This window comes from Diaphorina citri, unplaced genomic scaffold (genome assembly GCF_000475195.1).
Source record: "Diaphorina citri unplaced genomic scaffold, Diaci psyllid genome assembly version 1.1 scaffold348, whole genome shotgun sequence".
NCBI lineage: Eukaryota > Metazoa > Arthropoda > Insecta > Hemiptera > Psyllidae > Diaphorina > Diaphorina citri.
Window position 1 is genome coordinate 164,750 of NW_007377783.1, and position 16,554 is coordinate 181,303.

Genomic DNA, 16,554 nt, shown 5'->3' on the forward strand with positions numbered 1-16,554 from the left:
CAGGGTGTCCCGCGAACGACTGTACAACGCTTGAGGGTTGATGTAGGACCTAAAGGGCTACCAGAAAAAGCTATAGTGGAAAATTAAATAAATTATCAGTAAGCAAGCCCATCTATACGCATTACGTACACACAAAGCTACTGATTTTTTTCTTTCTTTTTTTTAAAGACGTTTCACTGCGAAGGTCTTATCGCCCCGAAAATGAAGAGGGAAGGAAACAGGATAGGAGAAAGCCAGCCATTCCGAGAACGAACCTTATCCGTTCAGGATAAAATCCGCCCCGGGCGGGAATCGAACCCGCGACCATTATCAGTAAGCAAGCCCATCTATATGCATTACGTACACACAAAGCTACTGATTTTTTTTCTTTCTTTTTTTTTTTAAGACGTTTCACTGCGAAGGTCTTATCGCCCCGAAAATGAAGAGGGAAGGAAGACGGGATAGGAGAAAGCCAGCCATTCCGAGAACGAACCTTATCCGTTCAGGATAAAATCCGCCCCGGGCGGGAATCGAACCCGCGACCTAGCGCTTACAAGGCAGACGCGCTACCAACCAAGCTAACTAGGCTGCCTACGACTAATTGGATCAAGCAAATTGATTTAATTTAAAGTCTAAAATTATCCCAACAGATAGCTTAATCCAGCTGAATTTCATTTAATCTAAAAATGTGACACTCCCTTCAGCTAACTTACTTCTCAAGAAGACTGCCAAGTCCACCAGCGTCCTATCATCATCATTTCCATTCCACCTGGGAATAATGAGCGCATTCTCGCGGTTTTTACTCAAACTATGCGTGTTCCAATCGACAGCAATGACTTTCTTCAGATCCCGATTGAGGAGGTCTAAATTTTTCACATGATGTCCGTCTACGAATTCGGTCGAGTCCCGAAACAGTTTGAAGTAGAAGTATTTGTTCTCTTTGTCCAGAGCTTCTAGAATGGGTGCGATTGACTGGGGAGGATAAAGAGCAAACAGAATACCTGAATAAATGTAGCTCGCACCAGCCTAGTTAGCTTGGAGGGTAGCGCGTCTGCCTTGTGAGCGGTAAGTCGCGGGTTCGATTTCCGCCCGGGGCGGATTTTATCCTGTACGAATAAGGTTCGTTCTCGGAACGGCTGGCTTTTTCTTATACTGTCTTTCTTCTCTCTTTGCGTTCGGGACGATAAGACCTTGGCATTTTCAGTTCCCCTAAGGGGCAAACAGTCCCAAAACCAAAAGATGGATTATCTATGAACTCACAGATGGTTGAGGAGAGAAAAATGCTATCAGTGATCACAATTTGAGCAAAGAATTATTTACCAGTCCACTTTCCGAAGTGAAAATGACCACTTCAAACAAAGGCACATTGTTCCTGTCTGTTGTGGAACCGTTGAGGGTTTCAAAGAAATCATCAACAAATGGCCTCTTCTTGAATCGCCAGCCTGTATTGTATGTCCATTCAGGGTGCACTAGGAGATCTCTGAACTCAAGAAGTAATGTGTAGGGGGGCTGATAGTATGGAAATGGAACAGGGTCAGGCAGCAGCTTCTCTCGTGAAGGTTCTACTATCATCTGGAAAAAATAATTTCATTTCATTAGAATTATATTATTGGATTTACAATAATACCCAAAAGTAAGTAAGTATATGCCCACTTTACTATTAAGTGCCTCCCTACATACTCCCTATTTATCTGAAATTGATACCTATATACTTTCCTAGGAATCTAGGAAACCAATATAAGATAACTAGATGAATACTTACTTTGTTGTATGTGACCATTTGCTTCCATATTCTTTTACTGTATTGTTGTACAATAGGTAAATCCATGAATTCATCATGGATAATATTGCCATTGAAATATGCTAGCAGTGCTCCAGTACTTGCTCCAATCACTGTGAATCCAAGTTTCATGGATCTCCATTGAGCTTCTCGTTTGGCATCATCTTCTGATGAAGAAGTTGGTGGTGGAGATGGGGAGAGTGGAGACGATTTGAGTGTTGGAGGTGCTGGGGACAGTGGTGATGAAGGTATTGATTGAGCTGGAGAGATGGGAGATCCTGAGAAAAAAAAATATGTATTATTACTTTTTGGTTATGTCTTGTAACAATCAGTAATTTGAAAAATACCAAGTAGTTTTCATAAGAAAATATTATGCCTACTTTAGTTGTATTTTCCTTTCAGAATTTCCCTATGTCTGAAGCTTGTTGTCCCTCTTTTAATGAGTGTCTGTACTAAACCAAAGGAAATCCAAGAGAGTGTATCAGAATGAGGTAAATTTCCAAAAGGAACTTCATTGACTTCATGAATCCTCAGTTTAGGTAATAGCAATAGCATGCAGTGTCTAATGGAACACTCAAGTTAAGAAATGTTGTGCATGAATAGTACCTACCTGGATTAGTGACCAACCCAGCCCATTCTGCCTGAATAGGTCAAGACTTGTGAGGACCAAGGTAACTTGCCCATGATAGGAAAAGCATGCATGCAGATGAACTATTCCCAATGACCCCAACTGTATCCCTACTTACCTATGTGCTTGACTGTTTCATCATCCACACAATACAACAGAAATCCCACCACTTACCTTTGGTAGAGTTAAACCTCCTGGAGATGTCTAGAACAGATAGTCCACAAACCAGGGAAGATACTTGATACTTTGACAAGTCTTTTATACAGCTAGGTGTTGTTCTTGAAGACTGGAACACTGAATGGCAGACATTGGGTACCCTGCACAAATATCTTGTTGCCATCATATTGACTGAGGAGGATCACTCGGTGTGGGTGTGATTATATTACGACTTCATTTCACACTTGACTGTTGACCAATGAAATGATAATGAGGAGAGACAGTGATAAGGAATAAGGATAAGTGATAAGAAAGTTCACTGATAAAAAAAAAGTTGCAACTTTTGTTTTTGAAAAATCTCATTTCAAATTTTGAGGTTAGAAATCGCCGGTGTTATTGATTATCAGTTTAAGCAACTGTAGAAAAAAAATATACATTCTGATGATAATGAGGAGAGACAGTGATAAGGATAAGTGATAAGAAAGTTCACTGATAAAAAAAAGTTGCAACTTTTTTGTTTTTTAAAAATCTCATTTCAAATTTTGAGGTTAGAAATCGCCGGTGTTATTGATTATCAGTTTAAGCAACTGTAGAAAAAAAATCTACATTCTGGGGTCCATAGGTCCTAATATATCTTGGTAATAAATTCAAATCAAGAAGAAGAAAGTAAAATATATTAAGGTACATTTCGATAGTTGCCATTATAGAATATAGACCAGGGGTTCCCAATAAGCCTTGGCTGGCGGACCACTTCCGAAAATCAGGATCACTTCGCGGACCACCCCCCCCCCCAAAAAAATTCTGTAAAGAGGGTATAATAAATAGAATCAAAAAAGACCAATTAATCCAGATTCTTATTTATTGTTACATAACAAATATGTATCAATTGATACATGGTTTCATTGAATTAAATTGATCATATAGACAAGATAAACCTTTGGCCTTGACAAACAGAATGTGCCTAGAGGCATGTAATATGTCCCGATACATCAACATAAAAATGTCTGTTTTTAAAAATTCTGCAAATAATAAATATTACATCTGCAAGAATCAAGCCAAAGGCAAGTTTCCAGAGAGTTCAGCAGAATCCTTTCCAGAAATAGGCTCATCCTTATTAGTGGGTGGCCCAACGTCAAAAAAGCTGCATTTCGTCAGGAAAGCACCAAATTTGGCATGGACCTTCATTTGGACCATATAAACTGTCTACACCAAACACCTACCTACTTTGATTAGAGATTATGATTACTCAGTGAGCTACATGATTAGTTGTTTTACTTGGAACCTCCCTGACTCATTATGAGTCACCTTTTCCGTTTGAAGTACCTATGCACATTTAAGTTGACAAGATGCATCGCAAGCAATATTCCAAGATACTCAAGAGGAGTAGGTACACACAGAAATACTTGGATTAATTGACTTGATTACATAGAGCCATGGATAAGGGTCTCATGGCCTTCCATGATTTTGTTGCATAACTTTGCATCAACTTCCGTGTGATAAGAAAACTTACCATGTCTGATAAGTTACCATTGATAAAAAAGAATGTTGAAAGGTAGGTGGTGAGCCGTGAGACGTCATGATAACAATAATACTAGAATCGTAACAATAATAATTCGTATTGTTATAAAGGCCGTTTGTTCCCGCACTTTGAACTTTTCATGTTCTTCTTTCACTCGTTCCCACACGCGGCTTTTGGTGCGCGTGCAAAATGGTGTTAAGGCTCGTTCCCACTTATCTTTCGGAAAAAAAAAATCGTGTGGTGTGTAACAGTAGTGGGAACATTCTCATTTAAATTACATTGCCTACAGGACACTCGGGAAAAAGTCGGATGAAACTTACGACCAGTGGGAACGCGCCTTTAATATTGCTAAAAGCCACCTGACTAAAGATGCACCTTTTTAGTTCCTATAGATACGTCTCTTAGTTATAAGTTCTTTTTAATGTACCCAACTCTATGTTTGCAAACTGTGAGCGATTAATCAAGTAGTAACTTTGACCCATTATCCAATGGCCTATGATTTCGAATGCATTTTAACTATGAAATTTAATTCCATTTTTCAGACAATGGCGACTGTTGAGAGATTACTGAGTCAAGTGGCGCTCTCTGGTGACATCAAGATACGTCTCTTAGTTATAAGTTCTTTTTAATATACCCAACTCTATGTTTGCAAACTGTGAGCGATTAATCAAGTACATAGTAACTTTGACCCATTATCCAATGGCCTATGATTTCGAATATATTTTAACTATGAAATTTAATTCCATTTTTCAGACAATGGCGACTGTTGAGAGATTACTGAGTCAAGTGGCGCTCTCTGGTGACATCAAAGATCACAAGGTCACAGTAGTGGGGGTGGGGCAAGTGGGGATGGCGTGCGCCTTCAGTATACTTACCCAGGTACGAAAGAGGAAAAAATAATTTCAAGATCCCCAAAAAAATTATAAAAAAATTAAATTTACGGCATGCATGTTAACAAAGTTTGGGGGAAAATATGCCAAGTAATCTCTCAAACAAAAGATTAACCTCCAACCTATACTAACTTGACAAAGTCGAGGAACCTATAGAAAATAATTTTAGGATCCCCAAAAAAATTATAAAAAATTTAAATTTACGGCATGCATGTTAACGAAGTTTGGGGGAAAATATGCCAAGTAATCTCTCAAACAAAAGATTAACCTCCAACCTATACTAACTTGACAAAGTCGAGGAACCTATAGGTAGCAGTTTTTTTTTTTTCCAAGAGTTGAGCTAAAAAAAGTCTTTACGATACCTACTGAGTGACTTTAAGGATCAATACATATACACAATCATGAAGGACTTGAACTTAAGGTACCTGCCAAAAGAAAAGAGAAAGATCAGTGGTTAGGGAGAAAGAGCTCCTTCAGCAGAAACCTGGGACTTACGAAAAGGCAAGAAAAAAAAAAAACTTCCTCTGAACGCATATAATACTCACAGTATAGGTCCACACATATTTACATTACAAGTTTAATTTTCTTTGTTTTATCCTCCACAGAACATTTCCTCTCACATTTGCCTGATCGACGTGGATGAAAACAAAACCAAAGGCGAAATGCTCGACCTTCAACATGGGGACAAAGTAACACAATAAAGAGATAAGCTCCAGAAGAGTTGGGAGCTCACAATAAACATTTTTTGTGTTTGGTGCTTTGGTGTTGAGTGCAGTTTGTAAAAACTACCTTCAAGCAGAACAATTCGTTTTTACCTATTATTTTTATTTTACTCAACAAACAAAATTTGATTCTATGCTCATCAGCCAAAAAATAACTTACAATGCAATCAACATGGGTCACCGTTCTTGAAATCCCCGAAAATCGAAGCTGGAACAGGTAAGTTATTTCAAACGGAAACTCCCAGCCTGAAAATTGAAAACAATAGACATAGGTTAGCACAGAAATTGTAGATAGTAAGTACGTACATAGTTAGGTTAGGTTACAATGCAATGTTCAGATGACAGAATGTAATTTTCTAAATGTCTTTCTTCTTGTTATGACTGGAAACGTGGAAGTGGAAACTATCCTACGTCTGACTCAACGTATATCACCATTTATCACTGTTAAAGTGTTAAATATCTGTTAACTTATCTCTTATCTACTAATGATGATGATGATGAACAGGTTTTTGTATAGCGGTCACATGTAACTGCACAATATCCACTTCAGCTGGGGCTTGATGAACATAGAGAAGCGCTTACAAGGCAGCCGCTCTACCTTCCAAGCTAACTAGGTTGCCCAAAATTTAGCTTTAATAAGTTAAATAGGTTACACCTCAATAGTTTAGCACACATAGATCTGATTTTACTTATACAATGTACATGTACCTAATGAGAGTAATGAGTAATATCTAATATACCTATTATTTTTAAAACAATCAAATTGTCAACGCTGTACCGTCCCTTTCGAAGGTTGATTTTATCATTAAAACGGAAAATAAAAATTGAATTCTCGACCTTTTACAGTTATTTTTTCGGAGTTTTGACCTCAGATTTGGATTTTTCCCAACTTTTTACATAGGAATCGACCATTTATTCATAATTTTTACCCATTTGCAACTGCTCCATTGTTTTTGAGAACTTGATGCAGAATTTTAAGACTCCTTCAAAGTTACATTGGTATCACAATACCTACCCCTATTGGCCCTATCACATACCTACCCCTGTTTGTATATTTCAATGTTGAAATTATAATTGACTTTTTTGTTTGTAAAAATACTAGAAAATCGTTCAAGTTTTCCTATTTTTATTTTTAAAGTCCAACATTTAAGACCAACTTACCTGTATCAAAGTAGAAATGGCATGTATTTTGTTTGTATTATTGAGCAGAGTATATGTGAGAGAAGCAATGCTCAGCCCAATGGCCCAGGATGTGTAGCCTTTCAGACGAATAATTTCGTATGCACTATAGAGAACAGAGGAAAAAAAACTAGATTTTTTTTTTATTTATTTATTTTAATTTTCATCATTAGGTACTCCCATTTTTAAAGCTGAAAATTGTCCCATTAATACTCGTAAGTCCTAGATCTATCAGACGGTCCGAGTGTGAGTGGCCGGCATAACAAATTATCAAGGTGTATCTACACATAGTCGACGGCCGTCGATCGACCCATCCATCGCATCGATGTGAATTTATTGTGGAATCGATGTGGATGAACGGCCCTTCGACTATGTGTGGAGTAGTGTGGACACACCTTTAGGTTTTTAATTTTGTATGTAGGTCTACCTTACTGACTTCCTATTTGCCCTCAACCTTTCTCTCTCCCTTACCGTTACCCTCTCCCGTAAATAATGGAACTTAAAGGGGCAAAATTTAGATACAAAAGAACAAAAGGGTTCATAAATGCCCTATTTTGAACTGATTTTGGGGTTGAAATAATATTAGAGAGTTGAAATAATCGAGGTTCTACTGTACTTATCCATCATCCATCGCGTGGAATCGATGTGAATTTATTGTGGAATCGATGTGGATGAACGGCCCTTCGACTATGTGTGGAGTAGTGTGGACACACCTTTAGGTTTTTAACGACTGTGTGTGGAGTAGTGTGGACACACCTTTAGGTTTTTAATTTTGTATGTAGGTCTACCTTACTTGCTTCTTGCTTCCTATTTGCCCTCAACCTTTCTCTCCCTTACCGTTACCCTCTCCCGCCTACCTCTATTTTCTCACCTATTGACAACATCGGTGTGCAGTTTGCCAAATTCCTCCGTGCCCTCTCCCGCCTACCTCTATTTTCTCACCTATTGACAACATCGGTGTGCAGTTTGCCAAATTCCTCCGTGTCCCCTTCGGTCCCGATGGCCGGATTCACCTCCCTCAGATTCACTCCGGCTACGTTCACTCCGGACCAGACCGGCACACTCGAGTCTCCATGCTCGCCTATGATAAACCTGTGGCGGTCACAACAACATACAGCACAAAATATAATCTTACATAGAAAACGCAGGTTCTCGTTTCCTCACAATTTCCATCTCGTCAGGGTCACCAATTTAGCCAACACCTGAGAGCAGCCTAAGCGTTTCGTTCTTATTGGAACTCATCAGTTAGACATAGCTCTCAGGCGCTGGCCAAGAATTTGGAAGTGTTATTCGACCCCCTAAAGGATTCTAGGGGGGGAGTATTGTGGTGGTCCTGAGTTCTCGTTTCCTCACAATTTCCATCTCGTCAGGGTCACCAATTTAGCCAACACCTGAGAGCAGCCTAAGTGTTTCGTTCTTATTGGAACTCATCAGTTGGACATAGCTCTCAGGCGCTGGCCAAGAATTTGGAAGTGTTATTCGACCCCCTAAAGGATTCTAGGGGGGGAGTATTGTGGTGGTTTTGCAAATTTAAGATGATTTTGTAAACCAGAAAACCAGTCAGTTCTTCAATTAAACTGTCGGTCCTCACGAAAATCTCGATGTTTTCTTCCACACCTTCTAAAGTATAAACAGGATTGTTGTAAATGTCTTAGGTATGTATGTATGTTAATGTCAATCTAAACATGTCTTTTTTTTTAATTTAAACAGGTCTTGTATATTGTTCCATAAAATGTAATGTTATTACCAATCAAATACATAAGACCTTGTTTAGACTGCGAGAGTAAAGGGACTTTTCAGTCCTATGCTGGTAGTATAAACAAGGTATATTCTATTCTATTCTAATCAAAATTCTACTAACCCGTACACACTCTCCGGGGACAGACCCAACTTCTGGGCGAGGAGTACTCTGAACCGCATAGAATCCAGATTGGTGCCCGATCCGATGACACGGTTCTTGGGGAACCCGCTCAGCTTCCAACTGACGTAGGTGAGAATGTCCACTGGAAAATTTCAAATTGTAGTGATTTTTAGATTTTTTTTAGTAATAAGAAGACGCCGCGCCGATTAGGAACACGATTTATTTTAGTATGAGGTGTAGAATGCGAAGATGAAGGAGGGATTTTGAGTAATGATAAAAAACAAGCCTGTAATAGAGACCTCTAGTGAACCAGACGTTCCAAATTCCAGCCTAGTTAGTTTGGAAAGTAGCACGCCACACGCCTGCTTTGTGGGCGGTAAGTCCCGCCCAGAGCAGTTATTCTAAAATTCTATTTTAGTATGAGGTGTAGAACGCGAAGATGAGCAGGGATTTTGAGTAATGATAAAAAACAAGCCTGTAATAGAGACCTCTAAGTAGTGAACCAGACGTTCCAAATTCCAGCATTTCCAGCCTAGTTAGTTTGGAAAGTAGCACGCCACACGCCTGCTTTGTGGGCGGTAAGTCCCGCCCAGAGCAGTTATTCTAAAATTCTAAACAGATAAGGTTCGTTCTCGGAACGACTGGCTCTCTCCTATCTTAACCTCCTTTCCTCTTCGATATCATGACTTCTGTTGGTACAGTTCCCTCTATCGAACCTTTTAAAGGAAGAAGAAAAAATGAATAGCTTATCCCTAAATCGAATTCAGCTAAAAAAAAAAAAAAATCATACCTGGATTGCTCACAATGAGTAGCGTACATTGCGGACTGTACTTGACAATGTTGGGTATGATGCCTTTGAAAATGTTCACATTTCTCTCCACCAAACTGAGTCGCGATTCTCCCTCCCTCTGTCGTACTCCAGCTGTCACTATGACAATGCGGGATCCTTCACTCAGGGCGTAATCTGGAATAAGTTGGGAAAATGGGTACACTTAGCCTTGTGAGGACATTAACTCCTTTGAAAGAAGAGTGATCATTGGTGGTAAGCACCTACAAAAAAAAAGAAGAAAAAGGAAAAAAACTTCCCAAACCAAATTAACCGAAATTTCAAGTACCTACATGGATAGGTACCAACAAATTATTATCCAAATTAACTGGATCATTGACCAAATGATCAATGTTTGTGGCTTCATTGCCAAGACCGCTCACATTGCAAGTCAATAATACACAAAAGTAATTTTGTGAGTACCACCTAACTATGTACGTACTTACTATCTACAATCTCTGTGCTAACCTATGTCTATTGTTTTCAATTTTCAGGCTGGGAGTTTCCCGTTTCCGTTTGAAATAACGTACCTGTTCCAGCTTCGATTTTCGGGGATTTCAAGAACGGTGACCCATGTTGAAGGTCGAGCATTTCGCCTTTGGTTTTGTTTTCATCCTAACTATGTACGTACTTACTATCTACAATTTCTGTGCTAACCTATGTCTATTGTTTTCAATTTTCAGGCTGGGAGTTTCCCGTTTCCGTTTTTAACAGATATTTAACACTTTAACAGTGATAAATGGTGATAAACGTTGAGTCAGACGTAGGATAGTTTCCACTTCCACGTTTCCAGTTATAACAAGAAGAAAGACATTTAGAAAATTACATTCTATCATCTGAACATTGCATTGTAAGTTTAGTTATTTTTTGGCTGATGAGCATAGAATCAAATTTTGTTTGTTGAGTAAAATAAAAATAATAGGTAAAAACGAATTGTTCTGCTTGACAAAACGAATGTTTATTATGTTGTGAAATTTGTGAGTATGACGTATAGCGTATAATGTTTCCGCCAATCTTTGTTAACATATCGTAAATGTAGGTAGATATATATGTAGTCCTCCGATTTTTTTATTATTATTAAATTTTCTGTGGGGTCCTAAATTTACATATCATTTTTTCCTCTTCCGTACCTGGGTAAGTATACTGAAGGCGCACGCCATCCCCACTTGCCCCACCCCCACTACTGTGACCTTGTGATCTGTGATGTCACCAGAGAGCGCCACTTGACTCAGTAATCTCTCAACAGTCGCCATTGTCTGAAAAATGGAATTAAATGTCATAGTTAAAATGCATTCGAAATCATAGGCCATTGGATAATGGGTCAAAGTTATCACATAATTAACCCCTCACAGTTTGCACACATAGGTATAGTGTTGGGTAGGTATATTAAAAAGAACTTATAACTAAAAGACATAGGAGCTAAAAAGTTACGTCTTTAGCCAGGCGGCTTTCAGCAATTAAAGGCCCATTCCCACTTGTCGTGAGTTTCATCCGACTTTTCTTGCGAAAGAACACACCCTGAACTTTTCCAAATACTTCAAATTCAACTGATGTGATATCTGACATTGTGTCACTATTATCCACAGAACTTTCCGGTGGTATTGGAAATAATTTAGCGGTAAATTTACCGTGCAATTGTGCTACCTAGGGAGGACACCTGTTAGCTGAGATAGGAAATAGATAGGTAAATAAATCTACATACATATTTATCTGCAGTTATATAGGTAGGTACATATTAATTACGAGATATGTACTTATCTAAATCTCATAAATGGGCGAATCAGTCAGATCATTCTTCAGTTCTACCTTGAATGGTAATTAAATTAATCATAAAAATCCACACAATCAGCTATTCGTATTGAACGCACGCGTGAAAAAGCACGTAAACTCTCTTATAGCAATAAGTATTAGTATTCTATTATAATAGCTGCTTTCTTTACTTAGAACAGCCTTGATTTGATTGTGTGACTAGGTCAAATGATATGTTGGTATGTTGACTAATATATATGAATCAGACTAAGAGCATCTTGTGTGGTTCTCCAAAATCTGTGACTCAAATATATCAAATATTCAACTAGGTATTTCCCCCCTAAGGACCACAATGGACATACTTATGGACAACATGGAATGAATGAAAAGTGTTGTTGTGACCCTATGGTGTCGGTATTCCGCTCTCAAATTAATCAATTTAAAATATTTCAATCAATGGATTGTACATCGATGACTATAAGGTTATCTAATGGCCTAAATGCCTTGTTTTAATTCAAAGTAGAACCTCGATTATTTCAACTAATTGAGACCGAGGGTAGTTGAAATAATTGAAATTCCGTATAAAATAATGGAACTTAAAGGGGCAAAATTTAGATACAAAAGAACAAAATGGTTCATAAATGCCCTATTTTGAACTGATTTTGGGGTTGAAATAATATTAGAGAGTTGAAATAATCGAGGTTCTACTGTACTTATCCAGTAGGTATTGTAGGTAGGTACATAATTATGCAAATACATGATACTCATCAAGTCATCACTGCCTTACGTCAATGTTTATAAATATTTTTTTCGGCTATTGAACTAAAGCGGCGAAATTTATTTGACAAATTTTCGACGAAAAAAAAAAAGCATTACAGATTAATTTTATTTCTTCTTCTCTCTCCTTCTCTTCTTATTTTATTATTTGTTATTTAAATATTTTTGTTTACTTTTTCATACATATATCTCTAACACCATGTATACATAGGTGGTACCTAATACCCAACATTTTGGTCGCCAAAATTCTGTTAATCTATGTAGATGTATTTCGAAGGTGATCACGATAAACCCCGAATACCCCGATCATTGACACCTCTGTGGGTCATTGTCCTTTTGTAAATAAAAGTTCGTTTTGGTCGCCAAAATTCTGTTAATCTATGTAGATATGTATTTCGAAGGTGATCACGATTAACCCCGAATACCCCGATCATTGACACCTCTGTGGGTCATTGTCCTTTTGTAAATAAAAGTTCATTTTCATGCCATGGCCTCTTTGAGGGCCCGACGTAACATTATTGATTTTTTTCTATACTAGGTATTATACTTGATCGTATGATCGTTCTCTTAGTCAACATTCCTTGAAATTTTCTCCTTGTTTTATGGGATGGATTTAAGTAATGTCAGGTCAGTGTGTAACTGCTAAGGTTTTAAGTATTTTCATAGGTAGGTAGGTACCTATCTTGTCTAGGGTCCTAAAAGTTTCGTAAGAAGTGATTGAATAGTTGCATCAGACCTACCTAGGTGTGCATCTATACTAGGTATTATACTTGATCGTATAATGATCGTTCTCTTAGTCAACATTCCTTGAAATTTTCTCCTTGTTTTATGGGATGGATTTAAGTAATGTCAGGTCAGTGTGTAACTGCTAAGGTTTTAAGTATTTTCATAGGTAGGTAGGTAGGTACCTATCTTGTCTAGGGTCCTAAAAGTTTCGTAAGAAGTGATTGAATAGTTGCATCAGACCTACCTAGTTGTGCAATGTATAGGTCTTGCAACTTTTCTCGCAATAGTTGCATCAGACCCTAAAAATCGACTTGTCAAGAGTGGAAAAAGTTCACGCGACGACGCGACGTTATGGGGAATACACTTAGGTTGTGTTTAAACCTAGATTGCCAGCCTAGTTGGTTTGGTTGGTTAGGTAGCGAGCGCGTCTGCTTTGCAAGCACTAGGCCGCGGTTCGTTTCCCGCCCGGGGCGGATTTTATCCTGAACAGATAATTTTCGTTCTCGGAACGGCTGGCTTACTCTTATCCAGTCTTTCTTCGATTTCGGGATGATAAGACCTTAGCAGCTTCAGTTCCCTCTATCAAACCTATTTTTTTTAATCACCGTTTATATTTACAGATCCTGAAGGCTAAATGAAAATTACTTACCTGTCAATTTTAAAACTTTCAATTTATTTTAAAAAGTCGAAAAATAATCACCGTTTATATTTACAGATCCTGAAGGCTTAATGAAAATTAGGTACTTACCTGTCAATTTTAAAACTTTCAATTTATTTTAAAAAGTCGAAAAAATAAAACCAACACTTGACACTGATATTTTCCTACACTGGCAGCCGCTCTACCTTCCAAGCTAAATGGTTGCCCAAAATTTAGCTTTAATAAGTTAAATAGATTACTTACACGTCAATATTTTAGCACACATATACATATAGATCTGATTTTACTTATACAATGTACATGTACCTAATGAGAGTAATGAGTGATATATCTATTTTATTTTTAAAACAATCAAACTGTCAACACTGTACCGTCTCTTTCGAAGGTTGATTTTATAATTTCCGGTGGTATTGGAAATAATTTAGCGGTAAATCTGAGATAGGAAATAGATAGGTAAATATACATACATATTTATCTGCAGTTATATAGGTAGGTACATAATTACGAGATACGTACTTATCTAAATCTCATAAATGGGCGAATCAGTCAGATCATTCTTCATTTCTACCTTGAATGGTATAATTAAATTAATCATAAAACTCCACACAATCAGCTATTCGTATTGAACGCACGCGTGAAAAAGCACGTAAACTCTCTTATAGCAATAAGTATTAGTATCTTATATTATAAGAACGAGATCCATTCACAGTTCACAGTTCACATTTCATAGTTCACACACTGATCGCTCTATCTGTATTAGTATTCTATTATAATAGCTGCTTTCTTTACTTAGAACAGCCTTGATTTGATTGTGACTAGGTCAAATGATATGTTGGTATGTTGACTAATATGAATCAGACTAAGAGCATCTTGTGTGGTTCTCCAAAATCTGTGACTCAAATATATCAAATATTCAACTAGGTATTTCCCCCCTAAGGACCACAATGGACATACTTATGGACAACATGGAATGAATGAAAAGTGTTGTTGTGATGACTAGGTCAAATGATATGTTGGTATGTTGACTAATATGAATCAGACTAAGAGCATCTTGTGTGGTTCTCCAAAATCTGTGACTCAAATATTCAACTAGGTATTTCCCCCCTAAGGACCACAATGGACATACTTATGGACAACATGGAATGAATGAAAAGTGTTGTTGTGACCCTATGGTGTCGGTATTCCGCTCTCAAATTAATCAATTTAAAATATTTCAATCAATGGATTGTACATCGATGACTATAAGGTTATCTAATGGCCTAAATGCCTTGTTTTAATTCAAAGTAGAACCTCGATTATTTCAACTAATTGAGACCGAGGGTAGTTGAAATAATTGAAATTCCGTATAAAATAATGGAACTTAAAGGGGCAAAATTTAGATACAAAAGAACAAAATGGTTCATAAATGCCCTATTTTGAACTGATTTTGGGGTTGAAATAATATTAGAGAGTTGAAATAATCGAGGTTCTACTGTACTTATCCAGTAGGTATTGTAGGTAGGTACATAATTATGCAAATACATGATACTCATCAAGTCATCACTGCCTTACGTCAATGTTTATAAATATTTTTTTCGGCTATTGAACTAAAGCGGCGAAATTTATTTGACAAATTTTCGACGAAAAAAAAAAAGCATTACAGATTAATTTTATTTCTTCTTCTCTCTCCTTCTCTTCTTATTTTATTATTTGTTATTTAAATATTTTTGTTTACTTTTTCATACATATCTCTAACACCATGTATACATAGGTGGTACCTAATACCCAACATTTTGGTCGCCAAAATTCTGTTAATCTATGTAGATATGTATTTCGAAGGTGATCACGATTAACCCCGAATACCCCGATCATTGACACCTCTGTGGGTCATTGTCCTTTTGTAAATAAAAGTTCATTTTCATGCCATGGCCTCTTTGAGGGCCCGACGTAACATTATTGATTTTTTTTCTATACTAGGTATTATACTTGATCGTATAATGATCGTTCTCTTAGTCAACATTCCTTGAAATTTTCTCCTTGTTTTATGGGATGGATTTAAGTAATGTCAGGTCAGTGTGTAACTGCTAAGGTTTTAAGTATTTTCATAGGTAGGTAGGTAGGTAGTGTAGGTACCTATCTTGTCTAGGGTCCTAAAAGTTTCGTAAGAAGTGATTGAATAGTTGCATCAGACCTACCTAGGTGTGCAATGTATAGGTCTTGCAACTTTTGTCGCAATAGTTGCATCAGACCCTAAAAATCGACTTGTCAAGAGTGGAAAAAGTTCACGCGACGACGCGACGTTATGGGGAATACACTTAGGTTGTGTTTAAACCTAGATTGCCAGCCTAGTTAGTTTTTGGTTGGTTATGTAGCGAGCGCGTCTGCCTTGCAAGCACTAGGCCGCGGGTTCGTTTCCCGCCCGGGGCGGATTTTATCCTGAACAGATAATTTTCGTTCTCGGAACGGCTGGCTTACTCTTATCCAGTCTTTCTTCGATTTCGGGATGATAAGACCTTAGCAGCTTCAGTTCCCTCTATCAAACCTATTTTTTTTAATCACCGTTTATATTTACAGATCCTGAAGGCTAAATGAAAATTACTTACCTGTCAATTTTAAAACTTTCAATTTATTTTAAAAAGTCGAAAAAATAAAACCAACACTTGACACTGATATTTTCCTACACTACGAGTGAAAGATAAATGAAACTCAATCGGATTGTGTGTTTGTGACTTGTTGATTTCTGATACTAATAAAGACTGAACGCTACAACTGGCATGTCGCTAGGGCATTCACTCTTGCACGTACTCCGTGTGATGTTCAGTGGGCACATAGAGAGATCCAGTTTCAGCACAGGCGAAATATTTTGCATGAGTTCAAGGTCAAAATAGGAACGCAACTAATGCCACCCGTAGTAGCAGTTTTGTCACGTAGAATGCACCGGTTTGGGAGGGTGGAAGGGAAGGCTGAGCCTTGTGAGGATAATGAAATGTAAGGAAAGGAGTCAAATTAGCCAGCCTAGTTAGCTTGGACGGTAGCCCGTCCCCCTTGTAAGCATCAAGTCGCGGGTTCTATTCCCGCCCGGTGCGGATTTTATCCTGGCCGGATAAGGTTCGTTCGAGGAACGT

The 16,554-nt window shown here is 37.8% G+C and overlaps 1 protein-coding gene and 2 long non-coding RNA genes across 3 annotated transcripts in view; 1 reads left to right on the plus strand and 2 right to left on the minus strand.

Annotated features, from left to right (window-relative positions):
• Window positions 1-10,155, minus strand: part of LOC103507882 (L-lactate dehydrogenase-like) — a 26,532-nt gene extending 16,377 nt beyond the window's left edge. The window contains exons 1-5 of the mRNA XM_017443521.2: window positions 10,071-10,155; window positions 9,505-9,678; window positions 8,715-8,856; window positions 7,796-7,945; window positions 6,836-6,983 (exon numbers count right to left, since the gene is read on the minus strand). Coding sequence (XP_017299010.1) covers window positions 6,836-6,983; window positions 7,796-7,945; window positions 8,715-8,856; window positions 9,505-9,678; window positions 10,071-10,131 — 675 coding nt within the window. The 5' untranslated portion in view covers window positions 10,132-10,155. The remainder of the gene's footprint in view (window positions 1-6,835; window positions 6,984-7,795; window positions 7,946-8,714; window positions 8,857-9,504; window positions 9,679-10,070) is intronic.
• LOC113466870 lies at window positions 8,883-9,280 on the plus strand. The gene is made up of 2 exons (XR_003391140.1): window positions 8,883-8,948; window positions 9,139-9,280. It is a non-coding gene; the product is annotated as an uncharacterized LOC113466870 (long non-coding RNA).
• A 546-nt stretch (window positions 10,156-10,701) lies between the features above and the next one.
• On the minus strand, window positions 10,702-16,311 carry LOC113466867. Its single transcript, XR_003391137.1, has 2 exons — window positions 16,033-16,311; window positions 10,702-10,796 (listed from the first exon to the last, which is right to left on the minus strand). It is a non-coding gene; the product is annotated as an uncharacterized LOC113466867 (long non-coding RNA).
• Between the last annotated feature and the right edge of the window lie 243 nt (window positions 16,312-16,554).